This window comes from Solea solea, chromosome 8 (assembly GCF_958295425.1).
Source record: "Solea solea chromosome 8, fSolSol10.1, whole genome shotgun sequence".
NCBI lineage: Eukaryota > Metazoa > Chordata > Actinopteri > Pleuronectiformes > Soleidae > Solea > Solea solea.
Genome location: NC_081141.1, coordinates 15,505,546 through 15,532,527, shown reverse-complemented (window position 1 = coordinate 15,532,527; position 26,982 = coordinate 15,505,546). Strand labels below are relative to the sequence as shown.

Here is a 26,982-nt window from a genome sequence, read left to right as displayed (position 1 = left end):
GTCCAAGTTCACTTAACATACTCCATTAGCTCCCTGCCCATGCGTACAGTGAGGCTGTTAAGGATGCACCATTGGCTGGGCTTCCCAAAAGCATCATTATGCTAATATTATTATTGTACATTATAGTCCAGTGGCAACCAGGGTGTTTATTTAATTGTAATTTTCACTTTGACCCAGTTTCTTCCTTGTTGTTTCTCAGTGCCTCCAGCCAACAAGCTTTAAGTACAACTACTGTGACATGAATGAGAGACTAACTATATTGTGTGGCTTCACTGATACAAACGCCAAACAGGCAGGCAGTCCTATTTGACTACTGAGATTACTTTATGCCCTCTCTATCTTTGACACTAACCTGAATATTGATGGGGAAACGTGGTTGCAAGAACTTTAGTGTGTGTGTGTGTGTCTGTGTGTGTGTGTGTGAGATATTAGATCAGAGATGATCACTTTAAAGCAGAAGTAAAGTGTGGGCATAGTTTTGAGTATTTAAACATGACTGCAAACCGTTTTCCCTTGAAGTCTGCTTCCTCGGCAGAGCTCTGGAGACTAACCTATGAACGCTATGTGTTACATGCTTTTATGTTGATGTGGATCAACACAATTTTACCCCCCCTTTGTCCTTGTTTTTATGCAACTAACTGTACATAATTATTTTCTTAGCATTTTTTTCCCACATTAAAAATATAAGTTGCTTTAAATTGAAAGATATACATATGCTCTATATGACAATGTGCAGAGTTAATGTTGGTCTAAATAGCTTTCTCGAGAGAATTGCAAATGATTGTGTTGAACACTACACATACTGTGTGTGGCCCTAAGATCATGTATAGAATCACAGTTATCTCTACCTTTGATGTGTGTTGAACACTTGGAAACCTTCACAATGTGTCTAAAACAAATATGTAACCTACATAAGAAATGTGACTGTTCTTGTAATAGTTTAGCCTGCTTTCCATTACTATCTATCACAGCAGTGTTGCTTTAATAGACAAATTATGAAGAGGGCCAGAGGATACACCATACAGACATGATTCCTGCTGACATGCAGTTTTTTTATTCAGTGAGTTTCTTCCAGCGTCAATTTGAGCCTGTTTACTCTGTATAGTATTATATCTTGGGGATTATACAGAAGGGTACACTTGTGGCCTTACACATCTACATCTCTGGCCCTGGATGTTTTTTGCAAGATCTATGCATGTTGTGTAAAAACTCTTAGTGATCTTGTAAATGTTTCCGGCTCCGTGTTTGTGTTGCACTTTACTTTTAAAACACTAACAATCACCAATGTGCATGACGGTGTATCATGCGCTTTGGATAGGCTTTTTTATGACGATGCTTTAAAATTTGTGCTGTTTTACATCATATTTTAGTATCGCAGAAATGAAAAGACAGTGAATGGATACGTGTTAACGCTATAACAAAAGTGAAATGCTACATGTTTAATGGCAATAAAGTTATTTGTCTGAACATTTGTTTTTCATGATTCAATTTTCCATTTGTTTGACATGTCTGCTTCACAGCAACGCTTAGTCTCTGTTGTTGGAGCAGCAACAATTTGATGACAGTGGATTTTTGTTCATTTAACAAACTTTTTTAAATGTTGCAAAATACAACCTGAACATGGAAAATTTCACTGGCTAAATATCAATGTTTCAGGAAGAATCACTGTCATCGATGTGGTAATCAACGGTTTTCTTTACATTAGTTCTTTATATTTTATATATATATATATATATATATATGTATATATATATATATATAAAATAAAGTCCAAATTCTGTTTTTTTAAGATTAAAGCCTTTTTTTTCTCAGAATTCTGGCATTTTTGTCAGAATTCTCTGACTTTAATCTCGAATTCTCTGACTTTAATCTCAGAATTCTGGCGTTTTAATGTTTTTAGTAAGCCAAAAAAATACAAAAGCAGGCTGTATGACGTGTGTGTGTGTGTGTGTGTACATATATATATATATATATACATATATATATGTATATACATATATATGTGTATGTATATGTATATATATATATATATATATATATATATATATATATATATGTATATGCTGGGGTTATTTTTGAGGTGTGGCCCCTAATCCTCTTCCGTAGAATGGAAAGAGAGGCAGTCCTCATTTTATCAACAGTTGTAAATGGCTGTAACCTAGGTTATACAGATAGCAACATACTAAAAGTGTTTCATATTTTAACATGAATAATTCTATGAATAAATCTTAAGTTACTAGATTTATTAATGAAAACGATCATGTTAAATATCCATTAAAACGATCATGTTAGCCTGTATTTTATTTTCTGTCGTTCCCTCATTAGTGTAAAATGGCTGCAATCAAGTGTTGCTAAAAATACCGCTGTCCCTGTTGACCTTTTTTGAAGAGCGACAGGTCCTGGATCAGTTTGCGCTCACTGCAGCCTGCAGAGGGCACCGTCGAGCTCCACCGCTGACACTGAACCACTGAACTGAGAGCGACGCGCGCTCGTGAGCGCTCCTGAACAAACTCGTCGGGCAGCCCCGTTGACATGTCACCATGGCAACACTGCACCGCAGGGATTTCCTCGTATCTCGCCTGTTTCAGTCGGTTTATTAGCGAGCTTACGAGTTAACCGAGGAAACATGTTGGGAGTATGTTACATGAGTTGAGGAAAAACGTTAAAGCAGAGCTAAACGTGGGGGAACACAGGACAGAATTAATGCAACACCACCGGACGCTAACTGTCGCAAATAACAACAAAACAACATAAAGATGAAAGACTTCTGCTGTCTCAGATAAAAGGATCCGTTTTCCGGCTGAGGAGAACCAGGAGACGAGTCAAAGGGGACAGAGGAAGGCGCTAATGTCACTTTACGGATGCTGACTTCCATAAAAGATGTCGGATTTATTGTGCAGGTGGTTGAACGAGCTCCGACTGACAAAAGTTGTTGGTAAGTGTGACTGAAGTCACCACCTGCTGCCGTTCTTAGATAGACTGTGGTGGTTATGAGCCTCACATTTGTGTTTGTTTGCTTGTTTAGCTGGGTGTTAAGGGGGGGTCTCTGAATCTGACTGCAACCTAAATTGGCGACACATGTGTATCTGCAGTTCACCTCTGAGACACTTGAGGGAGCTTGTTCTTATAGTCGCGGCTTCTGTCATAATATTTTGGCTCTCTGTGGAAACTTAGCCAGGTGCTAAACTAGTCCTGGCAGTAGGAGGTAGAGACTGTGGGCCTTAGCCTACTTATTTGTTGTCCTCAAATCAACGATTTTCATACAATAATGTAATGATAAAGTTGCCTCAAAATAAAGTGACTAGATTAAGCCCTTTATAATTATTTGCTGAAATGAAGTCCACCATTTTGTAGGTTTTCATTTCAGGTTTTATAGCACATACGCTAACAAGTGTATGAGCCACCGTAGTTCCGTGACAGACCTTTAAATGCGCATTAAATACACGCACCCACCTAAATGCACATGTTGTCTTGTTAATAAAGTATAATGTGAACATGTTTTTACAAACACATACATTAAATAAAATTGTGATTCATAATAAACAGTTGTCTCTTGTAAATGTCTGGTTTAACTAATATTTAAAAAAAAATATTGGTTGTTACACAAATTGCAGTAAAATCACATTATTATGCTCAAATTTGCTGTTGTCGTGCATTTGTGAATTGGGTCACAATAATTGATCTTCTTTTCTTTTCTTTTTAAATCGGTCCTCCTTTAGTTATCAGAGATGATCAAACCAGTGGTTTATTTAGTTAGTGGTGACAACTAAATAAATAAATAAGGTACATAGTTGTGACTTTTACAAGCAGTCATTACCACTGACATATATATGTTTTCTTAGTACAAATATATTATTTGTACTTAGTTTGGTTGAGCTGCAGGAATGGGTCAGGTAGGTTTAAGAAAATAAAACATATGACTCATGACATTGTTTGGCTTTAATATTCAATCTAATGTTGCTCTAAATACATGAATATATAATATATAAAACAATATAGCTTATTGTATCACATGCTGAAATTGTCACTGCTTGTGTAAATTACTGCATGTTCATCTTCACAGAGCCAAAGACCATAGCCAAAGAATTTTCCACTGGATACCTAATTGGAGAGGTTCTGCACAAATATCAATTGCAGAATGATTTCCACTTGTTTACGAGGAAAGAGTAAGTTCTTCTCTCCTTTTTTCTCTCTCTCAACAAAAATAGACAACTCATTAATTCACCAGCTCATATGTTTATGATTATTAAAGGCCCTCACACCTTCCCTCCCCCCCACAGCACCTCCATCTCCAAAGTGAATAATTATACCCGCCTTGAGCCTACTATCCAGTTACTGGGCATCTCCTTTGACGTAAACACAGCGCAGGAGCTGATGCAGGAGAAGCAGGGCGTCGCCTCACGTCTCCTTTACCAACTCTACACTGCACTTGAAAACAAGAAGAAAGCAGAGATGACTGGTACCATGATGGAAATCATGCAGCCAGCAGCGATTGCAGGCCTGCACAAAAAGCTGCATAACAAGTACACTGATGTAAGGAAGCTGTGTAGATGTATTGCATGTATAGTATGAGCTTTTGTAGGTAGCATTTTCTTTTAACGGCACATTTTAATCTATAGAAACATTTGATATTTGATGGAAAAACTGTCGATGATGCAATAATTCAACTGCGTCTTTCTGCCCCCATCTCATTTCACGGTCTTGCCACTTATCTAGAGACTACATCAGGTGGTGAAACGGGATGCAGATATGAAGCTGCAGAAGATTACTCAGCATTATGAGGAAACATTTCAGCAACTGAAAAACAGGGCTGTCCCGATCCATCACATCCAGCAAAAGAGCTCGCTCAAAGTCCAGAATGAGAGAACAAAGAATATTGAGAAGGTACTGGAGAAAATGTACAGTATATAAGTACTTTATGGTTATTATTTAATCATGGATCATTAAATGCACAAGGTTTTCAAAGAAAGAAAATATATAATTGTTTTGTAATTAAATCATAGACCTTTGAATAATAATATAATTGAGCTGTGAATTACTTATAACACGTATAGGGGCTCTGTATTGGAAACAATCTGAGGATACAACACAAGAGGGGTGACGATATATTGTATTGCAATATTTTGATACTATAAGCAAAGCAATATAGATGTTATTCCTTAAATTGTTTGTGGGAGGAGAGTATTTTAGTGAATTAATATGTTCTTTCACCCCGAACTTAAACCCTAGTGTGTTGATGTTGAAATACACGATAAGTAAGTCTTGCTGCTGACAGTGGTCAATATTGCGAACTGTGTGTGTGTGTGTGTGTGTGAGTTGCAGTTGCCCCGTCAGAAGTTCATTGGCATCATGTCTTCTAACCAGGCCGCACCTGGTCAGGTGCCCAAGCCACCGCCCTACACTAAACAACTGCACCTGAAGAAGAGACGACTGCAACAGCAGCAGCAGCAGCAGCAGCAACACAAAGAACGACAGGCACAGGTGTGATACACAGTTCACAGTAAATAAAGCTATCATTCAGGAATTATATCTTAGACCTTAGAGTTTGTAGACGCTGAGGCAATAGACAAGTTAAAAAGTCACATCAGGCCCATTAATTATCTTATTGTGTCGAGTAATTAATGATTAAATGTATTATATTAACATTTCTAAAAATACGTTTTGGAAATTAAAGCTCAAGAAATTGTTCTCTACATACTTCCAGGTTTTCTTTAAACCATAAGCTTGTTATTGTGTAATAGTTTGTAATAATTTTTCTCTTATAAAGTTGACCATGAATTTCAAATAATGATACAACAGGTACAAGTAATTTGTTTTTTGTTACACATTGAAAAACATTGTAAACATGACATGGGTTTGTTTCTGTTTCTTCTGCCCATGCAGACGGTCCACAATGAAATATACCTGTTTGAGTCAAACAGAAAGAAACTGCTTACTGCTGGCGTTCCTTCCTCCTCAAGGTGTAATATTGTATCTATATGTTATTTAACTGTTTGTTTTGATAAACCATATATACATATGTTGACCACTTGTCTGATTTGACCTGTTGTAATTGTAGTAGTCTGCCCATCGCTGGCTATGTTCTGACCTGTGGCAGCGGCAGCAGCAGTGGCTTTGAGGAGCATGGAAGTGGAAGTCAGTTTATGTTGCAGCCCAATAGCAAGTATATGCAGGAGCTCCGACAGAAGCTGGAGGAGAATGCTGCAGCTCGCAAGCAGAGAGATAAAAGGCGAGATAGATTCCTGGTGGAGCAGCTCAGGGCCCACGAAGCTCAAGAGGTAAAACTTCTCTCACCCGGAAATGTTAATATATCTGTTGTTAAAAGACATTTAAAATACCCAGCTGGTATATGTGAGACTTTATTCATGCCATGTTTTTATATACATTATGGGTTTTTTTTTTTCAATTCACATGGGCTGTTTTTCTGTTGACTTTGATCTCACCTCACCTTGCAGGAAGCATGGCGAAATGAGCAGCTCGTGAAGCGTCTGACGCGTCAGACTCAGCAGGAGCTGCGTTTGGCAACTCAGCTCCTGCAAATTCGCGTGCAGAAGGAAGTGATTCGGCAGAACCGCCTCTTCAGAGAGCAGCAGTACCAGCAGCGGAGGGAGAGGGACTATCAGGAGGCTCTGTACAGAGAGGCGGTGAGATAGGACGAGTCATCTCCCGTCTCTTTTATGGTGTTTTAAAGCAGTTGACTCTTCTGCCTTTAGCATCAGTAATAGTCTGAATGGTGTTGTGGGGAGAGAGGACAGTGGCAGCAGCAACAGGGTATTTTGTACGATGAGAAATAATGAGAGACTTAAGTTATAGTAATACTGCATGGATCATATTTTAGACAACTTTATGTTTAGCAACTTTAGAGTAATTAAAAGAGTAAGTACAATAGTTTTGGTGTTGTTTACTATGTATCTAGATATCTAGACAAAAAACACAACAAAAAACCCTGAAAGAATCTAATTTAAGGGATGATTTATGGAGAAAATCATGCGAGTGAGGAATGTGGGGTATTATTGATGTTTTGTCTACTGTCAAACTAGAAAGCTTAATGAAACGTCACATGCTTTATCAGCTTATCAATTGAACACAATAATTAATATCTCCATTTTATGAAACCTTTAATACCAGTAATCATTCAGTTACAAAAATTGCATTCATATTTTGAAATAACTCACCGTTGTCGTACCTTCTCCACTAACTTGGTCTTTCTGAACGGGGCCTGGTGTAGGCTCTTGCTCAGCAGGTCAAGCTGGACCATGCAGATGAGATCAGGAAGGAGTTTGAGTTCTTTAACAAGATTGTTGCTGAGCGAGCGCAGCGCAAATACCAGAAGCACTATAACAGCTGCAAGGACATTGTGGAGCAGATGTTGGACTTAGCCACCAAGATTGGAGAATTTCGACTGATCACTGAAAAGTATGTAAAAATAACTCACGGCCTTTGGGCTTTAAAAACTCTGGACTGACCTAAACCTCCTAAATGACCCTTGATGAATTTATGGGAAATCGAAACTGTGTTGTCATATTTGGCTTTCCTGGTAGTGATTAAGTATTTTAACTGACAAGTGGTCAAATCAGAGTCTTCTCCCTGCTCCTTTTTCACAGATCATTTTCACAGATATGTACTGTCCACACAAACTTACTCATTAGTCACACACTATGTATTCTACCACCTTAGATTTTTAACATTCTGCTCTTGAATTAACAATTTATCTCATGTGCAGTAAATCTTACTAAATCTAGCTCTGCCTCCTGTCATTGTTTTGCTGTTATGTCCAGTCTGATTCCAGAGAAGCTGATGAGGGAGTGGAAAGAATTGTATTTGAGTGGTTTTCCTCTCTACGAGCCGATCAAGGACCCACTGCCCGGATTGGAGTCATCTACCCCAGTAGACCCTGTGGATGTTAAGAAGCAGGAGCTACTTAACAACCAGGAATATGATGAATACACTGTGAGTTCAAAACCTGTGTTTTTAAATGTTGTTTGCACATGTTTGTTTTTCCCTCACACTTTCACATTAGCTTTGTTCAACTGAATGAAACCCAAACCAAAAGAAATGATGATTTCTCTTCCAGCATCAAACACAGTAATTAGAAATGAAGGAAAACAAACCAAACACCATATACTGAAAATAAAAATGTGCAACAATGAATTATGCCTAAATTAAAAACTTGATGACTGTTGAAGATCCACTTTATCTTAGACCTTTTCTGTGTTTTTTTAGAACATGGTATGTGATTGGACATGGCCAAAGGAAGCAGGGGAGACCAAATCACCCCCAACCAACAACAACATTCTTGGACATGTCATACAGCGACTGAGGAACATTGCTTATCCAATCATCGAGAAACCCAGCACACCTCCATTTCCTCCCTTTATCCTCAAAGCCTGTGTCCTGGGCAAGTTTTGCTGTGGCAAGACCACCTGCCTGGCCAAGATCGCCAAGGGTATGCAGCCTTAGAAAAGATGCAAACATACACACAAACTCACCACTTAATGAAGTCCTAACCAAAACTATTTATTCAAAATGGACGTAGAATCAAATGTGTCACTTATTTGTTGCCCGTTTTCTGCTTTTAGCACATGGCATCTGTTTCCTGTCAACTGACACACTGGTTGAGGAAATGCTGAATGCTTACCACAATGAAGAGGAGGTTGGTCAGATAAATATCTTGAGTTCATTATTTCATCAGAATTGTAATATTTTGCATTCAGTCACATGTAAAGTGGGTTCAGTGTATGTCTCAAGCCGATTGCAGTTGTGCTTTCGTGTTCAATCAAATGTTTCCGCCTTATTTGTGTCCCAGATGTCTACTCTGGCCGCAAAGGGAGCAGCAGCAGAGGAAGAGCTGAAAAAAGGTCATGGAATTCCTAATGAGCTGTTAGTAGACATTATAGTAGATGCTATCAGGTAAGCACAAAATCTGTTATGTTATAAAACCACTACATATTGTGTAATCTCAATTTTAAGATGTAATATGTAATGTTTTTTATATATTTTGATTTGTGTAATTACATTGAAATCCACAGTATGTATGTATTTAATATATTTATTATTATTATCATCATTATTATTGTTAGTATTATTATTATTATTATTATTATTGTATTGTTATCAGTTATATTATTACAATTATTATTATCAATAACAATAATTATACTTATAATAATAATAATAATAATAATAATATCAATTTATTATTTTAGTTTAATTGTGACATCTCTTCCATAAGAGAAACCTGTGAGAAACCTGTGCAAACCTCTGTTTTTTTTGTTAGTTTTTTATTTTATAGTGTGTATTAAAGGTTCATGGTGACTCATTGATGTTTGTCATTAGTCCTTCCACCAAAGTTCTCACCTTTTAAAGGGCAAAATGCACAGGGGAACCAAACAAGACAGTGATATGCTGCTTCCTTGACGTCATCAAACTTGGTCTTTTTTTACTGTTTTGACTGGGAGATCTTTATTTGCAGCTATTACCTATTGTGCTTTTAACTACACACAACCAATTTCACACTGTGGTGTGTCAGAGAATTGTAAGGTGATACAATTCTCTTTTAAATTTTAACTTTTTAAACTTTTATGTTCAATGTGAGCTAAATGAACAACAATGTCAGGATAAAAAAATGTGCTGTGTTTTTACTAGGCAAGTTCCACCAGAGTCAGGTTGGATCCTGGAGGGATTTCCAGCGGACATCACTCAGGCCCACCTACTAGAAAAAGCCCTGGGAGGATCTGTCAAAGTAGTGAAAGAAATGGAAAAAAGCAGAACAGACCTTGTCATGGATCCTGATCCACCCAAACCTAAGCCTACTCCAGATCCTGTTTTGGATCTGGTTCTGCTCCTGGATATTCCAGACGACGTCGTGATCAGACGAGCATTCAGTCACGCAGGTGGGAGTTTTAAGTTAAAACTAGGTGTGCACCTAAACCCTATCTGTTAGATGCTGTGCCTTTCTACACATAAGAGCTCAATGTTTGTATTTCTCCCATAGTTAGTGCAAATACAGATACTGCTGCTGATACAACCCACAATCCCTCAGACAAAAATGTGTATCTGGCACAGATTCCACACAGGTAAAATAAAGCAGAAACTAATGTAAAACCAGCTGAAATGAATATACATCAGTGCAAATGCCTGGCTACAGTATGTGTTTAATATTGAGTTCCTCACCACCAGGATCACAGCTTTTCAAGATACATGGGCAAAACTTGAGAAATGGTTTGGCTCAAAGCAAAATATTCTGGTCCATGTTGATGCCAATGTAGATGAGGAGGTGCTCTGCCAGAGGGTGGAGTCTGTCCTGCAGTGCTACGTAATGGCAGAGCATAAAGGTATCTGGTGTTCATTGAGTTATTGAGCAAACGTGACATTTTACCTGAAAGAAATTCAAATTTCACTAAATGTTCCCTCCACAGCATCCATTACTCTACCGGGGGAACAACCTCCACCCGTCTCTGATAACTCTGCAGGCCTCAAAGATTCCTCTTCCAGCCTTAAAAAGAACAAAATGTCACCAGGTGTGGAATCACCTCCTAAATCCAACACACACTCCCTCAGATGTTATTTGATCAGCAGTCCCGGGATAACACATTTGAATTTGTATTTTAAGTCTCTTATGGTCTTAAAATGATGTTGGCTTCATAGAGGATTAAAAAATTACATCAGACAATATATTATGTTTTAGTTTAAGCTAAACTATTTAAGTAACACTAAATATATTTAAAATGTTGACTTTTGTGCTACCTTTTTTTTTTTTACTAATATTTATAAATGTTAAGTGACTTTTATTCGAGAATTAAATAGCGTAGTCAGTTTCTATTTAGGAAGGTTTTTTTTTCCCCAAGTAATGACTTCATGTACCTTTTGGCTTATCAATAGGGCGTTCTGAAAAGACATCACCTTCCTCAGTGACCAATGGAGCTCACAAGGATCAAGCTAAATCTTCTTCTCCCCATTCACTTCCACCCAACTGGGTCTATGTGGATGAACGGCTGCCTCCAGTAGGACACAACTTTTTATGCTTGTCGCTATCGTTTTCAGTCTGGTTTATGAGTGACGTTAAACATACGCTCCTCATACGCAGCCACTCATAAGGGTTTAATGTGCCTAATGTGGCGTTAACAGTTCACTCATTTGTCCATTTTGTTCTTGTCTTTCTCAAGGAAATCCCAGCGTATCTGTGTTCCCATTGGGACAAATTATGTGTGTCTTATGTGAAAGGCATAAAGACAGTGATGCAGCAGCTGCGCTCACAAACAGCTGTCATTTGCCATCACCTCTACAACATCAGGTATTCAGCAAGGCCCATGAGATACGCACAGAACTAAGAATTTTGCATGTTGAACACTTTCCTGTGGCTGTACCGTTATTTTCTTTGACATTTTTACACATTTTACAAATGAATTCACATCTATATAAACAGAAAGTAACACATGTAACATTCATTAAATGTAGGGAGGAGTTCAAGCATAAGCTGTGGCGTTCAGACGTAAAGCAGGAGTTTGTGTCCGAGTGGCAGACGAACTTCAACAGCATATCTGATGACATGAGAGAAGACGAGGAAACCAAAGCGGAGCTACATCTGAGACTTGATGCAAGACGATACATTCATATGTTACACTGCAAATGTTCTTTAACTGATCGTGTTTGAGAATCTACTTGAAAGTCAGGCGTTCTGCTCTGTGCGCAGGAGCTGCATGAACGTCTGCGGGACATCAGTAACAAGCGCAAGGAGCAGAATGAGAAAGAGAGGTCGTCTCTGATGCACAGTGGCTGGCTGGAGGATCACACTGCCATTATCATCAGACACCACTCTGCTTTCATACAGGTCAATTCCCTTTCTTTCAGGTTGACTTAAGACTTGCTAAAAGAGTTGACAATGGTTTAATTCTCCTCATCAATCCAGACTCATTACCCCGTGTCCAGGATTGACCCCGGATGCATTTATTAAAAAGAAAAAAAAAGATGAAATGTCACATTTACATAACTAAAAACACTCTTTGCTATGAAACAAATGTTACTCAGGTGCTGTATTAATTATCTATTAATCATCTTTGAAATGTGTCTTAACACAAAGAGATTTGTTTTTGTGTTTTGTGCAGGTGGAATTGGGCCGTTTTCAGGAGACTGTCTCTGTTCTTAGGGTCTACTATTTCAGCATGCGCAAAGAGATGCTGCTTGAGCCACCCTCCAACTTTGTCTGTATCCCCCTACTGGGCAAATCAGAAGTGAAGGACCAGAGCGAGAGGCAAGTAACATGTTTTTTTTAAACCGCAAAAATAACAAGCTGTGTGGATAATTCATGGAGACACTGATAGGTTTATTTTGACCTGCAGTACTGAACCAGCGGACACAGGTCATCTAAATGATGAAGACAAAAAGAAGAAACCTAAATTGTGAGGGGAAAGAACCATCACAGTGTTTCCTCTATATTTTCTGCAGGCTGTTTAATTGTGTTTGCCCCACAATCAAAGCACTGGCCAGCACGAACACACACACACACATGTATAAACAGTTTCCTCCTTCTCTGCAGTCTCCAGTTCATATCCAAACAGCCCGACTCCCCAGGAAGGGTCTCCAAGGTGCAAGAACAGTATCACACAGAACTAGTCAAGGTCATCCTTGTGTCTCTTTAATGTTCTAATTTAGTTGTCTTTTATATCTACATATTGACTCACTTGACTTGTACTCTACACTAGATAGATACAATATTTATCCTTTTTATTTTTTTTGCAGCCAACTCTTGAGAAATTTATCTCTGACTATGACGAGGCAGTCGGAGCCATCACCAAATTGGTAATGCACTGTGAGTTTGTGTTGGCATTTTATGGAGGTATATATATTTTTTGCTGATGTGTATGTGTGTGTGTAGGTGTTAGCGGAAACCCACCAGGGGGACACAAAAGAGCAGAAGGAGAAACCACAGGATAAGGAGAAGGAAAAAGCCACCACAGATTCTGGCAAAAAGAAAAAAGGAAAACAGTCATCAAAAGACCAGAAAGGCATGTCTTAATGTCTTAGTAGTAAGAGAATAGTTTGTCCTGAATGTGTTCGTAACATTTGTCCTCTTGACTCCATCATGTTCCTCCAGTTCCAGGTCCACCAAAATCATCTCTGACTCCCAGTCCTGTAGAGTCTGATGGTAAAAGGTCAGATGAGACCTTCGATAAAAAAGTCAGAAACAAATCACAAAAGGAGTATGCAGCTGTACTGGATCACGAGGGTATGCTCACACTGCTTAGATATCTAGTAACTGAGCACATAAGAGCATCCTGGTGTGTACATGATTGTACAGCCGTGTTCCTCCTGTGTTTGTTTTCCAGAGAATGCGGCAAAGGTGCGAATTGCACTGGTGAAAGGCCATGGTGTGGCCAATGTGAAGCATCTGCAGAGCAGAGCACACAAGGCCTTTAGCGACATGGACACGTGGTTAAAAGAATACTACCATGCAGAAGTGAAGAGGTATTTTGTTTTTCCAGAAATATACAGAAGGAAGTCAAAATGATTCTGAAAGTATACATTCAAAATAAATCCATACTGTGTGAGCAGTTGTAGGGTTTCGTTTTCACTGAGACTGAGTCGTTTCAGACACATTCATGCCTGAAACATGCATGAAATTCTATCTGTTAGGGCTGAACTATTTCAGTCCTAACATTTTTCATTTTTCCTGCCATAAAATGCAATTGGATATTGTTTTTTTTAATGTCACGGTTCAGTTCAATATTACTACTACTCTCTATTCCAGGAGTCTCAAACTCAAATGGCCTGGGGCCCAAATTTGGTCAGTAGGGCCGGTCAAGTGAAAAATATGTCCAAGTTTTTGAGGAAAAGACACCTAAATAATAATATTTAACATGATATTTCACATAATTTCAAGTATGTATGATGTAAAATTAATCTATTAATTATAAAAACGTACAGATGAGGCCCCCCAATCAATTTCGTAGGTCCGTGGGCCGCGAGTTTGGGACCTTCTATAGCAAGAATGAGAATTTAAATATACAAATTGTTTGAGCTCCATGTTTTTATTATGCATAGAAGATGGAAAAATCACAAATAAAAAGATTTACTCACAGTATTGTTTCAAATCTAAATGTTCATTGTAAAGTGATTAATTGTCCAACATTACTAAATATGTATCTCTTTTTTCTAGTATTAACCAATTAATAGAAGTTGCCCGGCATCACATTGAGACTGGTGCTAGGCTGCACAATGAGCTGGTGTTGGTATGTTTGTGACTTTATGAAGACAATTTTTAGACCTAGGAAATGTTAAAAAAGTGTTCCACGACCTGACTTTTCCTTTTTCATGCTTCTCCATATTCTCTTCTCCAGACATTTACTGACTTCTACCTGAATGGAGACTGCCTCATGGTGACGAGTCCGCCTCGCCTTCCACATCCACCCCCTCTGGAGACATCCACACCGTGCACCCCGACCGTCACACAGCTGGTGTCCCTCTACCTGCAGCTCCGCAACATTGCTCCATCAGGTGCAATAAGATATAAGATTATAAGAAGCTGTGGTCTAATAATCATGCTGTCAAGCTGGACATTCATTCTTTTTTCTCTGTATTTCAGGCTTCATGTCCAGTTTTGAGTTTTCCAATTTGCTTAGGGATATCACTTGTGTTGATATGAGCAGAAACCCCTTGCCTGAGTTGTGGATTAACCTGACCGAAAGACAGGTACACTCTCTTTCTCTTTGTCACAACAACCACATTAACACGCGTGTCGTCACTCACAAGCATCCGTTCTTCACTTTCTTCGTCCCCAGCTGATGGAGATCGTGACCCCGCTCACGGACCAATATGAGCTGATTGACTGGCGATGGTTTCTGCTCAGTGCTGCCCTCCCGTGGCCTTTTCCCTCGTTAACGCAGCTGCTTGTCGTGCTGCAACATTTCAAAGCAGTGGATCCCGAAAACACCGGCTTTATCGACAGGGAGCAGTACCTGCAGGTTAGTCTATACACGCGCAGATTTAGACATAGGTGAGTACTGGAATTAAAATCAGACATTGGTTAAACGTAACTGTGTTTTATCTGTATCTACAACAACAATTCATAACCCATGACCCCTCTGTGTTCTCCCACACTATGTACTGAGGCTCTACAGGTATATCTGGATTTAAGTCACATGCTCAGTGCACACAAATGTTTGAGATACTCCTCTCTTTTCCTTTCTAAACAGACAGACTTGTGGTTTGCCAGGGAGAGTGTCCATCCGGCCACAGACGATCCCCCTGAGCCTCTTCCTTTTGACCGTCTGTCTTACCTTCGCAAGGTAAACTACATGCTGTACATGTGCCTGACAACCTTGTTCAAAGTCGAGGGGAAACAATTATCACTCCAGAAACGGAAAGTCTTTATTGTGTACAGACTAAAAAATACATAAAAAGAATGAAGACAAAAGAGGAATGAAATGACACAAAGGTACAAAAGAGCTTTACCCGGTTTGAACCTTTGCCACTTTTCTTCATTAAGCAATAACCCACTCAAGGCATCGTCTTAAATTTGACTGTAAACGATGCATAAAATCAACTCAAATGAACATTAAAGCTTGTTCTTTCCCCTTAGTTCTTTTTCCAGTTGTTTGCGGACCATTCTGTCTCTCCACCTCAACTGGACTATGTGTCCATGCTGCAGTATTTTGCTGCTGACCCTGTTCCCAGACAGGCCTTCATTAGAGCACTCAGTGTAAGGGTTGGACAAGTGCTTGAACAATCCACAGAGGGCAAGCTCGTCAAGGTGAGCGAACAAAATACAGAGTGAAAGAAACAGGAGTGACTTCCATCTTCTTCTATCAGCTGGTGGATTATTATAGTAAACAGCATTGATGCAATTATCGCATGTATTGAGTGTTGATGTTTCCAGATCACCAGGTAAATGTCCCTATGTGTCGCGTTACAGTCTATGTCCAGTATAAAGGACGACACCGAGCTCAGCCGCTCACAATCCGTTGGAGTGAGCGAAGATATTCTCGAGGGTCAGAGAGTGTCCATGCCTGCTCTGCTTGCTGTCATCTGCCACAAAATCACCAAGACAAAAGACAACAAAGTCCGTCCTCCTGGCTGCCCGAGTGAAAAGGAGCACACCGAGGTATGATACAGGGAAAGTTTAAACCGGGCTTGTGGATGAAAAAGATTGAATTTGCTCCACAGAACATGTATTCCAATACCATCATCATCAAGACATGGCCTTTTTGTTTTCAGCTTTAACATGAAAGTACTGTACATTTACAGTTAAAGGTTAATACTTGCATTTCAGTAGTCATTTTCAATGTCCGTAATTTGGATATTTTGTGGGAGAATCCATAAAATAAACAGGATTATACATGTTTACATGATGGAGGTAAAATATACCAGGAGTCAAAGTACTACAAAGGTGTCAGTAGTTTCATTTTTGATTTTGTGGGTTTTCATAACACGTTTCAAAGTGAATTCAATGGTTAATTCTAAACCATATTTTTAAAAAAGCCTGCTCTTTAACACTGTGTTGTTACCTGTGTTACCATGTGTATTTATGTGCTGCCTTCTAGAAACTGGTCGACATTTTCAGTGGGCTTGGCTACGAGCCGGAGGACAGTGTCCTCTTCTCCACGCTGTCTCAGCATCCTTTCATCCAGAGCCTGATGGAGACATCGACACATTACCAGCTTGTAGTACGTCCCAATATTGTTTTCATATTTGTTCCACCGCTACAATGTCTGATAGACGGGCCTCCAAAATCCACACTATTTGTTTTCTGCTGCCGTGAACAGTCACATTCATCACCCAGACCCTTCATGACTATTACTATTTGTTTTCTTATTGCTTAATTTTGGAATCTGACAGGTTTTCGTCTCTCTCTCTCTCTCTCTGTCTGTCTGTCTGTCTGTCTGTCTGTCTGTCTGTCTGTCTGTCTGTTCAGAAAATCCATGAGATACTGCTGCCTGATCAGGGTGAAGGTTGCATTCAAGACAACAATAACTGAGACCAAATCATGACCAAGGTCAGAGGGAACTGAGACTATGGGACAAGACCAAAACTCGAAGGGGCCTAAGGTGATGAGGAGGGAATGACAAATAAGAAGAAGGCAGAAATGCCACGGATGCTAACAGCTGTAAAACACCAAAGAAGAAGAAGAAGAAGACTTTTAGTAATTGAGACCGAGTTAAGACCAAGACCCATCCTCTGGAGTATAAACAGTATGTAAATATATACATATATATATATATATACACGCATATATATATATATATATATATATATATATATATATATATATATGTGTGTATATGTATACGTACTGTAATATGATCATTTTACAGATTAATACTAAACATTTATTTACTGAAAATAATAGCAATGCGCTGAGGTAGCAAACTTCACTGGATGTTGAGGAATTATAAATTACTGTGGGCATATATTATATTTTTGCGTTATGTTAAGCAGAACTGCGCTTACTAGTGTGCTCTTCTTTCACTCTATACCAGTGTAAGGTGTTTCCCTTACTATGAAAGTTCCTTACGTTTATTTGCCACAATTCAAATAAAAGTGATTTGGTTTGAAATGAAAAAAAGATTTCACATCAGTGATATCCGTGATCGGCCACTACTGCATCAATAACCTAACTGCACTGTAGTCGGGAACACGACTACAAGAGTTTATTAGTCTAGAGCCAGGTCTGCTCAGCACACTGATAACACACACAGTGCACAAAGATTTGAGAGGGTTGTAATATTTGATCTGTAACTCTGTATGTAATCTCAAAATTAGCCATGGTAATGTAATCCTCGTCGATAGACCATGTATCTTTTTGCATAATAAGTCACGTATGTCGAGTGAGGTAGTTGTAACGTGGCGTCTAGTGTTTTATTTTGGACTGTGTTATGCAACTCAAGCCTGTTTGGTTTAGGAAAGCACACACAGCAAACACACAGCTCTGTCTTGTCTCCATAATCCTAATTTGACTTTGTGTACAGGGAGTAGGTGAGGGGCAGCAGCTGTTCTCATGTTTTCCAAATTCCAATCACATAACGAATAGTTATCATGGTCTTGATTTAAAAATCCCCTGACCGATATGACGTATGCGCTTCGACGGGATCTTGTGACAAAGACCAGTGTCTTAATCATGTTACAACACTAGTGAAGGGGAGACTAAAAAGATAAAAGATGAGATGTATACAATACTTGCTAGTGTGGCCATTTTAAAGTATTCTCATTGTCTGTATGTGTTTAAACATTTGCTTATTACGGTATTAAATAAATGCATCATTTTTGATCATAACCTTTGTTCACAATGCCAACCAAAGTCAAGCAACACCATCAGCGATGGCAGCACTGACCCCTCTGACTCACACTTTTCTCCTTGATACACTCCAGTAGTTTTTCTAACTGACTAGTTTTGTTAATGACCACTCTGGCACACACACAAGCACTGGTTGCAGCTACAATGAGAGCATTGTCCACGATAACCTACATGTCAAGCCTGACTTACCAGCAACTGTCAGCCAAGTGCACCCTCCACCTTATGTCAGTCCATTCAGCGGTGATGTGGCGGCTTCTATATTTAGCAGTCAGTGATCACACGTCCACCAATCAAGTTAATGCACAAGCTGGTTAGAAATAATAATGAATCACCTATTTATTTATTTATCGGTTGAGTCAAACGAGGACAAACATTTCTGTGAATGTGCGAGAGTTAGCCACTATCGGCCATTTTTCATCTCTAGTCCATAGACAGATCATATACAATCTGAATTTACAAAGTCGAAAATAAATAGAAATCACTGTCGATGGAAATATGTATGCAACATTGAAAATATGCATCACAGAGTCACATTCCAAGACAGTTTTCACTTCTGTGCACGGATTAACCTAACCTGATTAACTGTATGTGTCCAGTTCTCTTATAGTTGATGGGATAGAGTTCAATTCTAGTGCTGCCAGCCAGCTTTATATCAATAAGGGCTTTCCTCTTCTTGTTATATTCTGTCTGCCGCCTTAAGAGAACATAACTCTTAGTAACCTTTCTGTCTGTTTCTGTCTGCAACAAGAGCAGGGGGAACCTCCCACCACTCCTCTGTGCCTCCATAATGTCCCTCTTTCCCTCCCGTTCACTGCACGTCTAGTACAGAGCTATACTCAAATGCATCATACAGACTCAAACCTCTTCTATTCTAAGGACTCTTTCCATTTCTGTCTAAAGGAAATCTTCTGAATATGTTTCACTAGGTAAGAATTTGGAGTTCCGTCCATATCAACCTCAAACTGCAGACTCTTTAAAAATACTTGCCCTGATGATTTCATGTGGGAAACTTTCCCAGCAAAACAACTCTGTTCTGGGACTCGTCACTGGATCGGACTCCTTTGCTGCATTACTCAGTCAAAAGCGAAAACTTTCTCACGAGGAACAGTTGGTTGTTCATCCAGGAAGACTTCAACATCACTGTTTGTTTTGGAACAGGAACAGAACCGGACTGTTTTCTGGCTGTGAGTCATAGTGTAACAACATGGGGATTGTATTTTGGACGTTTTCTCTCCTGACACTTCCAGTGTTGCAGTCTGCAAAGATTCTGACTATCTGCCTTATTGGTGAGTAGTGAAATTACATTCTAGAAAGGTTTTTTTTTTTTTTTTTTAGAAGAAATCAACTCAGGTTTGTGTTTGTACAGCAAACTTCTATAGTATGTAAACAAAAAACAAATGCTAGAATAAAGTTATAGAGTAGTATCAGCTCCTGTCTCTTTCTGTACAGGAGGAAGCCACTACTTGTTATTGGATGAAATTTCTCATAGCTTACACCAGCATGGCCATGAGGTCCGCATGCTCTTGCAGCTGGGGACCCCTGTTATCACAGGTATTCTGCACACACAGCACACACAAACGAAAGGAAAACACCCAAAGGAAAACGTATATTTTGCACAACTTCCCTCCAGGTTTCTCCTATGAAGGACGTGCAGACAGTTACCAGAGGAGCACCTGGTCCTTAGGAGAGAAGTACATCAACGAATTCAATTCCTATTTCTTGGAGCAGCAAACACAGTATTTACTGGGAAGGTATTACACAAATAAAGTAACACAAAGGCAGGAAAGAAAGTGGTTTTTAACCGCGCTGCCACTCAACGTAACAACTCTGTGGCCTTTTTTCACTGAAGCCCAGGACGCTTATTTGTGACTGCTGTGATTCTCTGTGAGAGTTAGATCCTATTTTAATGTTGAACAGTCCAAAATATTTGTCTTTAACAGCAGTTTATCACATCAAATTGAAGTTGTTCTTTACTCCCTGCGTCACTTTCTGAATAGATTCTGCCTTTTTCTTTCTGTCAGGGATAACTTTAATGAATTTTTAACCTTCATGGGACACCTGTCATATCAGTGTGATAAGCTGTTAGAGGACAAAGAGATCATAACTTTCCTCCAGAGGCAACGCTTTGACATCACCATCCTTGACGCTTTTAACCCCTGTTCCTTCATCCTGGCCCGCAGACTTGGTACATCTGTTATTGATGACTCTGTGTTTTATTTTACATTTATTATTATATTTGACTGTTACTACTACCATTCACTTTACTCTCAATTTACTCCAGGTGTCCAATATATAGCTTTCTATCCTGGCGCGCTGAACGGTCCTCTGTCCATCGTGCTTCCCAGCCCTATCTCATACATCCCCGTCTTCCACTCCCAGCTGTCCAACCACATGAACTTCTGGGGTCGTGCGAAGAACCTCCTTTATTCTTTGCTGGCTCCTGTAGGTAAGAAAGCTGTTATGAAGGAAATGACGTAGTATGAAAGCTATTTTATCAAGGGTTTTAAAACTGTAGTGCGTGACTTTTAGATGTAAACAAATGTATGTTGACAACAAAAACGGAATGCTGAAACTAATGGTTTGTATGAATTCTATCTTTCCCACAAATATTCACTTAACTTTGTTGATATTTGGTTGAAAGGCCAAGAACTTGTTTGGTCAAAATTTAGGGAAGTCGCTGAGCACCACCTTGAGTCAGGCTCACCCCCTGGTGGACTGGAGGAGTTACACCGAGGAGCTCAACTTTGGGCTTTCAACACCGACTTTTCACTGGAGTTTCCTCAGCCTCTTATGCCCTACACTGTGTTGGTTGGAGGTCTACTGAACAAACCAGCGAAACCTCTGGAGCAGGTCTGTTTTCTTTAAACATGTGGCCGTGTAATCTGAGATTCAGTTTTACTTCTTGTTTTTGGACTTGACTCTTCCACCCTATGCATAATTCCTCAGGAGCTTGAGTTGTGGATCTCAAGTTTTGGCGAGGCAGGTTTCATCGTTGTGACTCTGGGATCGATGGTCTCCTCAGTCTCTGTGGACCTTCTGCTTGTGGAGCTGGTGGCAGGCTTCTCCATGATTCCTCAGGGGGTCATTTGGAGGTAAAACCATGACCCAATTGGTCTCTCTCTTTCCTCTCCATAGGTGCCCTCATGGTCTGCCACAACTCTCCGTCCTTAGCCGTCTCAATCAGTTTCACTTCACCTGTCTCATTTACATTAGCCATCCACATCGTCCATATCCTTCCTCTGCTCCTTTTCCCTTCAAACTGTCCAGTCTATGCCAGGTTTTCCAAGCCATCCTTTCTAAGCACATGTCCAGAAATATCATGTATTGGTTGTTTTTGTTGTTTTGCTGGAGTGTGTACACTTCCAGAGAATACATGTATGTATAATATCATCCTTATCTGTTACACATTTCGAGGATTTATGTCCACAAACATGCAGATTTGAGGATAAGGCAAATTGGACACTCTAAATTGACCGTAGGTGTGAGAGAGAGAGTGGATAGTTGTTTGTCTCTTTGTGACCCTGTGATGGACTGGCGACCTTTCACCTCATGTCAGCTGGGCGACCCTCATGTGGAGGATAAAGCAGTAGACAATGAATGGATGAATGAATCATGGTTTTTCTTACAGGTATGATCCCAAGCGATGGCCACCTGGCCTGGACAAACCTCCCAATGTCAAGTTAGTAGATTGGCTGCCTCAAAATGATCTGCTGGGTATGGACACTCACTCTTTCTTTCTCAAAACCTTTTGTTACAAACATAAAGGCCTGCTGTGGTTTTTTGGTAGAATTTGTTGTTCATTCAGGGGATTTTTTGTAAGAAGGCCAGAAGAATGAATTTCAGGATAAATTCCCATCTGACAGTATTTTCTGTTCAAAACAGGCCACGAAAATGCCCGTCTCTTCATTACACATGGTGGACAAAACAGCCTGCTGCAGGCAGTGTACCATGGTGTTCCTGTGCTGGGAATTCCTCTGTTTGGAGACCAGTTTGATAATGTGGTAAAAGCCAAATCAAAAGGGCTCGGCCTCAGCATCAGCCCCACAGACATCACCAGGGAACTGCTCCACTCTACTATTAAAACACTCATACATGACATCAGGTATGTGGTTGGATGTGTGAACATGTTTTGTGATGCCAGTAGACGACAGAGTTTTTTTTTTTTTACCAATCATTCCTGCTTTTCTAGGTTCAAATCTACAGCACTGTCCATGAGCAAGATACACAGATCCCATCCTGTCGCTCCAGCCCTCCGACTCATTCAGTGGGTAGAGCACATCCTGCACAGTGGAGGTGGAGATCATCTACTTCCCACTTCACTGTCACAACCGTGGTACCAGAGATGCCTGTTGGACGTGATGCTTCTTCTCTTTCTGGGACTTCTTGTACCTGTAGTTCTCTGCTGGGCTTTGTGTAGGAACAAGAGGAGCAGAGATAAACAGAAGAAATTACAGTAGCAGCTCTAAGTGTTTCCTCGCACAAACATCAGTTTGTCATATACTGTAATATACTGTGTGTAAATACGATGCAATCTGTGAAGTGTCTCTTCTGAATTTGACCCCCCACAGAAAAACGTGTTAATAATCACCATTTTTGAATGAATAAAAAAGCCACTAAGTGTTTAAAAATGTTATTTCAAGTCATGGACAGCTCATTCAGCTGTCCATTCCATCATTCCTTTCCTGCCTTTTGATGTGTCCATTTGTCTGAGAGTTGCCAGTGAGTCTTCCTCTGTTTACACCAGTGTTTCTCAAACTTTTTCAGACCAAGGACCACTTAACCCATAAGAAAACCCTCACAGACCACCTAACTCAAAATAGCCCCAAAACAATATGCCAGCTTCAGCAGTTCACAAATTACAACCTCCTCAAATGAACTAGTTGATTTGATATTGAAAACAACATATATATGTTTGCAGGCATATATGTTTGAAATTAAAACACTGACATTTAAAATTTTAAAACATGATATGTTACTTGCTAGGGGTCCACTAGGGGTCGCTCATGGACCACTAGTGGTCCGGGGACCACACTTTGAGAGAGGCCGGTTTACACCCAATCCAAAATAGGCAGAGAAAAGAATCCAAATCATGACAGGGTAAAAACCTGCATGAAAGAAATGTATGATAGATAGGATAAACAGAAAAGAAACACAACCAAGAAACAGAAGATATAAGAAATAATGATCAGAAAGGCAATTACATAACAATTCCAAACAATATACTATACTATTACTAGTTATACTACTAACATTTGATCTACAGATACAGTGATAAACTAAATTAAATTTAAAAAAAAAAGAATATTACAAACAGCATCATTATCTCAGACACAGATTTGTGATGCCTGATAGCAGAACGAGCACAGGTGCAGATGATGACACTAACGATCGCTCCTAATTAATTACACCTGTGCTTTAACACAAATATTACACAACATTAATACATTTTGCTGGTGATGTTTGAGACAGATTTTTAATGCAGGACTTTTACATTATTATTATTACTTGTTTTTTTGTATTGACTAATATATATATTTCCTTCAGATAAGTGCTGTTAGTTTTAAGGAATCATAGGAACATTATCTATCTATCTATCTATCTATCTATCTATCTATCTATCTATCTATCTATCTATCTATCTATCTATCTATCTATCTACCTACCTACCTACCTACCTACGGTTCTGTATCCTACATTTTAATAAAATGTCATATTTTACATTGACCTCCAGCCGCCATGGGGCGCAATTTAAGTTTCAGGGGACGTTGCTAACGTAAGATCGTGACGTCCGCGAATATGATTGGTTAAAGCGCTGAAGTCTGATTTGTCAGGGCAGATAATGTGGGCGTGGTTCCTCGTCAATGTTTATGTAGTCCAGTGTCCGTGTATGCAATAGCACCAAGGTCTCTGCTGCAATGTGATTTTATAACGCTGCTTTGCCTTTATGTCATTCCGTCCACATCATGCCACCGATTTTAAAATGGCGGATCAATAACAGGTGAAACACGGAGGAAATCGAGGGAAACGGCGCCGCCGGGATGGCGGGCGCCTTTGGGTTCAAAAGCTGCCAGAAAATCCGGGGTCCGCAGATTAGAAATCTGTTGGCGGCGAAGGACTTCTTTCTCTTCGACTGCGACGGGGTCCTATGGCATGGAGAGAATGCGATTTCTGGCGCAGCAGAGGTGGTGAACTCGCTCACCCGACAAGGCAAAAACGTAGTGTTCGTCACAAACAACTGCACCAGGCCCCGGGAGAGTTATGTGCACAAGTTCTCCAGGCTGGGCTTCACTGACGTGATGCTGGAGCAGATCTTCAGCTCGTCGTACTGCTCGGCTCTCTACCTGAGGGATTTCGTCCAGGTCAGCGGCCAGGTGTTCGTCATGGGCTGCGACGGACTGCGCAGAGAGCTGCAGGAGGCGGGCATCCCTTGTGTGGAGGAGGCGGACGACCCGAGCGCCACCATCTACGACTGCCCCTTGGCTCCCGACGTGAAGGCGGTGCTGGTGGGACATGACGATAAACTGACTTTTCTCAAACTGGCCAAAGCCTCATGCTACTTGAAGAACCCGGAGTGTCTGTTCCTGGCCACCGACACCGACCCGTGGCACCCGCTGTCCAGTGGACGGATACTGCCAGGTACGGAGGGGATGGTATTCAGAGTTTATATATATATGTGAGAAGTTAATGTATGAACTAGCAGCGTTATCATTTCTTTTGAATTAACTTCAATATGTGGACTAAGGCACTCAGTAATTATTGGGGCCCCCAGGCAATTGTCTGTTTGGTTGCGCCGGGTGGTGACGTCACCAATAAGAATTTTCCTGTTTTCAGGCCTCGAGATTGGCACCATTTTGAGATTTTGCAAACGGAATTTCAAAACCATGCTCATATTTTAATGTCAATTAAAGCTGTCAATTACACGTGTCCATTCATATGTGCGGTACAGGGACGACCCAAGCCTTTTGGGGCCCTAAACTGAATTAGATTCCCCCCCCACCCTCCATTCTTCTCTAAATGGGAACACAAATGACATAAGGGCTGCAGTGACTATTACTAATCGATTACTAAATTAATCATCAACTATTTTGATAATTGATTAATACGTTTGAGTGTTTATTCAGTAATTAAAACAAGCTTCTTAGAGTGAATATGAATATTTTCTGTATTTTTTTATATATTTTTTGTCAGTGAATATTGACCTGAAGCTTGAGTTTGAAAATTCTGTTAGTTAGGGATCAGTCATTTTATGTAAAATTGTTTATTCACTCGAACCATTATGACTTTTATGAGGGCTGATTATCTGATGTTACTTTATGTTGCAAATCAACATGGAGAACGGAAGCTTTTGTTTGAGTTTAATACACAATATTTCAATTTCATCTTAACGTAAAGGAGAAAAATATCAGTTGTTAGTTGAAGGAGAGGATTTAACCAACATTCACTGTACTCCCTGGCAGGTTCTGGATCCCTCACTGCCGCTCTGGAGGTGGCCTCAGGCCGCAAGGCCACTGTGATTGGCAAGCCCAGCCGCTTCATGTTTGAGTGCATTTCCAGCCAGTTCAGTGGGGTCGACCCTGCCCAGTGCCTGATGGTAGGGGACCGTTTGGAGACCGACATGCTGTTCGGGTCCAACTGCGGCCTTGATACCATGCTCACTCTCACCGGTGTGTCTCAGATTGAGGAGGCCCAGGAGTACAGGAATAGTGAGCTGACCACCAACCACAGCTTCGTGCCTAACTATGTGGTGGATACTATTGCAGATTTCTTACCCGCTTTTGAGGAACTGGAGGAAGAGGGTAATTGATGAGTCCTTTTGCCTCCAGTTCACAGCTCAGATTACATCTACTATCCTGCAAGTGCAATGCTTAGTCTGGCGTTTTCCGAAAAAAAAAAGATCATTCCAATACAGACTGAACCAACCCCCATAAATACTCCTCAGAACCAAGACGCTGTTTATGTTGTAACAGAGACATGAATAGGCCACAATATGCTTCTCAAACTTACAAAGCAATCCAGTGCATACTTAAGTGTTTCTTATCGTGATGTGCCCATTTGTGACTTGACAGTTCCTTGTTGCTGTAAGTGTTTATATTAATATATGAATATACTGCACTTCATTGTTCAGTAAGTTCATTGTTGGTGTTAGATCTTGGGGGTTTTCAACATCCAGTTATTTTTGTAAAGCCATGAATTGTTATCGAGTGGCATTCATGTGTTTAGGAGCTGGTTATTTATTTTCGTGCCAACAAGGCAGACATGTACTTATTAACACAACTGTTTCCTCAAGTGTATTTGCCTGGGTGTGATCTCCCTTTGATTAATTCACAACTAGAGGAGAAAACAAAAACTGTGTGAGCTTCTCTAACCTCTGCTCGAGGCTGAAATGACAATCTGTTAGTCAAACAAGTGAAGTGTAATTTCACTGTAATGTTTGAGCAACTTGTGCCAATATTCATCTGAGTAATAATTCACGGACTCTCCTTGTTAGAAAACCAGTAGCATATTGATGGTGGCTGATCATAATGCACTGTTGTGACATTTTAATGTTGTTAATGTTTACCATATAGAGCATGTCCGCAACAGTAACAACAATAAATACTTAAAATCAATTCTGAATATGATGTTTCTGTCAAAGACAATGTCCTGTACACATTTCCTCGTCATCTGCTGATCTATGTATCCACATCAAATGA

The 26,982-nt window shown here is 40.0% G+C and overlaps 3 protein-coding genes across 6 annotated transcripts; all 3 read left to right on the top strand.

Annotated features, from left to right (window-relative positions):
• Positions 1–2,461: 2,461 nt before the first annotated feature.
• spef2 (sperm flagellar 2) lies at positions 2,462–18,284 on the top strand. 3 transcript variants are annotated; one of them, XM_058637260.1, is made up of 36 exons: positions 2,462–2,935; positions 4,064–4,166; positions 4,281–4,533; positions 4,717–4,884; positions 5,365–5,481; positions 5,884–5,960; positions 6,059–6,278; positions 6,456–6,644; positions 7,229–7,416; positions 7,779–7,950; positions 8,224–8,446; positions 8,580–8,653; positions 8,807–8,910; positions 9,646–9,893; positions 9,995–10,076; positions 10,180–10,334; positions 10,419–10,520; positions 10,882–11,003; positions 11,166–11,293; positions 11,458–11,596; positions 11,693–11,830; positions 12,105–12,250; positions 12,536–12,617; positions 12,739–12,798; positions 12,875–13,004; positions 13,094–13,225; positions 13,326–13,464; positions 14,156–14,228; positions 14,337–14,493; positions 14,582–14,688; positions 14,778–14,960; positions 15,192–15,284; positions 15,578–15,748; positions 15,911–16,099; positions 16,539–16,661; positions 16,910–18,284. In XM_058637260.1, exons 1-36 carry the CDS (start codon positions 2,881–2,883, stop codon positions 16,970–16,972), a joined length of 4,905 nt encoding a protein of 1,634 aa, XP_058493243.1. In that variant the 5' UTR covers positions 2,462–2,880; the 3' UTR covers positions 16,973–18,284. The 3 variants fall into 3 exon arrangements, with proteins under 3 accessions (XP_058493243.1, XP_058493242.1, XP_058493241.1); XM_058637259.1 differs by having other exon boundaries at positions 5,323–5,481; positions 12,536–12,584; XM_058637258.1 differs by having other exon boundaries at positions 2,463–2,935; positions 5,323–5,481.
• A 773-nt stretch (positions 18,285–19,057) lies between these two features.
• On the top strand, positions 19,058–22,922 carry LOC131464050 (UDP-glucuronosyltransferase 3A1-like). 2 transcript variants are annotated; one of them, XM_058636306.1, is made up of 11 exons: positions 19,058–19,215; positions 19,308–19,575; positions 19,739–19,840; positions 19,920–20,040; positions 20,311–20,474; positions 20,571–20,735; positions 20,931–21,139; positions 21,236–21,381; positions 21,918–22,003; positions 22,172–22,391; positions 22,479–22,922. In XM_058636306.1, exons 2-11 carry the CDS (start codon positions 19,494–19,496, stop codon positions 22,744–22,746), a joined length of 1,563 nt encoding a protein of 520 aa, XP_058492289.1. In that variant the 5' UTR covers positions 19,058–19,215; positions 19,308–19,493; the 3' UTR covers positions 22,747–22,922. The 2 variants fall into 2 exon arrangements, with proteins under 2 accessions (XP_058492289.1, XP_058492288.1); XM_058636305.1 differs by having other exon boundaries at positions 19,058–19,575.
• A 1,210-nt stretch (positions 22,923–24,132) lies between these two features.
• On the top strand, positions 24,133–26,898 carry pdxp (pyridoxal (pyridoxine, vitamin B6) phosphatase). The gene is made up of 2 exons (XM_058637002.1): positions 24,133–24,925; positions 25,747–26,898. Exons 1-2 carry the CDS (start codon positions 24,328–24,330, stop codon positions 26,091–26,093), a joined length of 945 nt encoding a protein of 314 aa, XP_058492985.1. The 5' UTR covers positions 24,133–24,327; the 3' UTR covers positions 26,094–26,898.
• Positions 26,899–26,982: the final 84 nt, after the last annotated feature.

Bases quoted from the DNA above. Each gene is read 5' to 3' on its own strand.
- spef2 (XM_058637258.1), top strand. From the start codon at position 2,881: ATGTCGGATTTATTGTGCAGGTGGTTGAACGAGCTCCGACTGACAAAA. The intron at 6,645-7,228 runs GTGAGATAGGAC...GGCCTGGTGTAG, and splicing joins AGGCTCTGTACAGAGAGGCG to GCTCTTGCTCAGCAGGTCAA. The intron at 11,004-11,165 runs GTAGGACACAAC...GTCTTTCTCAAG, and splicing joins TGGATGAACGGCTGCCTCCA to GAAATCCCAGCGTATCTGTG.
- LOC131464050 (XM_058636306.1), top strand. From the start codon at position 19,494: ATGGGGATTGTATTTTGGACGTTTTCTCTCCTGACACTTCCAGTGTTG. The intron at 20,736-20,930 runs GTAAGAAAGCTG...TTTGGTTGAAAG, and splicing joins TTCTTTGCTGGCTCCTGTAG to GCCAAGAACTTGTTTGGTCA. The intron at 21,140-21,235 runs GTCTGTTTTCTT...ATAATTCCTCAG, and splicing joins CAGCGAAACCTCTGGAGCAG to GAGCTTGAGTTGTGGATCTC.
- pdxp (XM_058637002.1), top strand. From the start codon at position 24,328: ATGGCGGGCGCCTTTGGGTTCAAAAGCTGCCAGAAAATCCGGGGTCCG. The intron at 24,926-25,746 runs GTACGGAGGGGA...ACTCCCTGGCAG, and splicing joins CAGTGGACGGATACTGCCAG to GTTCTGGATCCCTCACTGCC.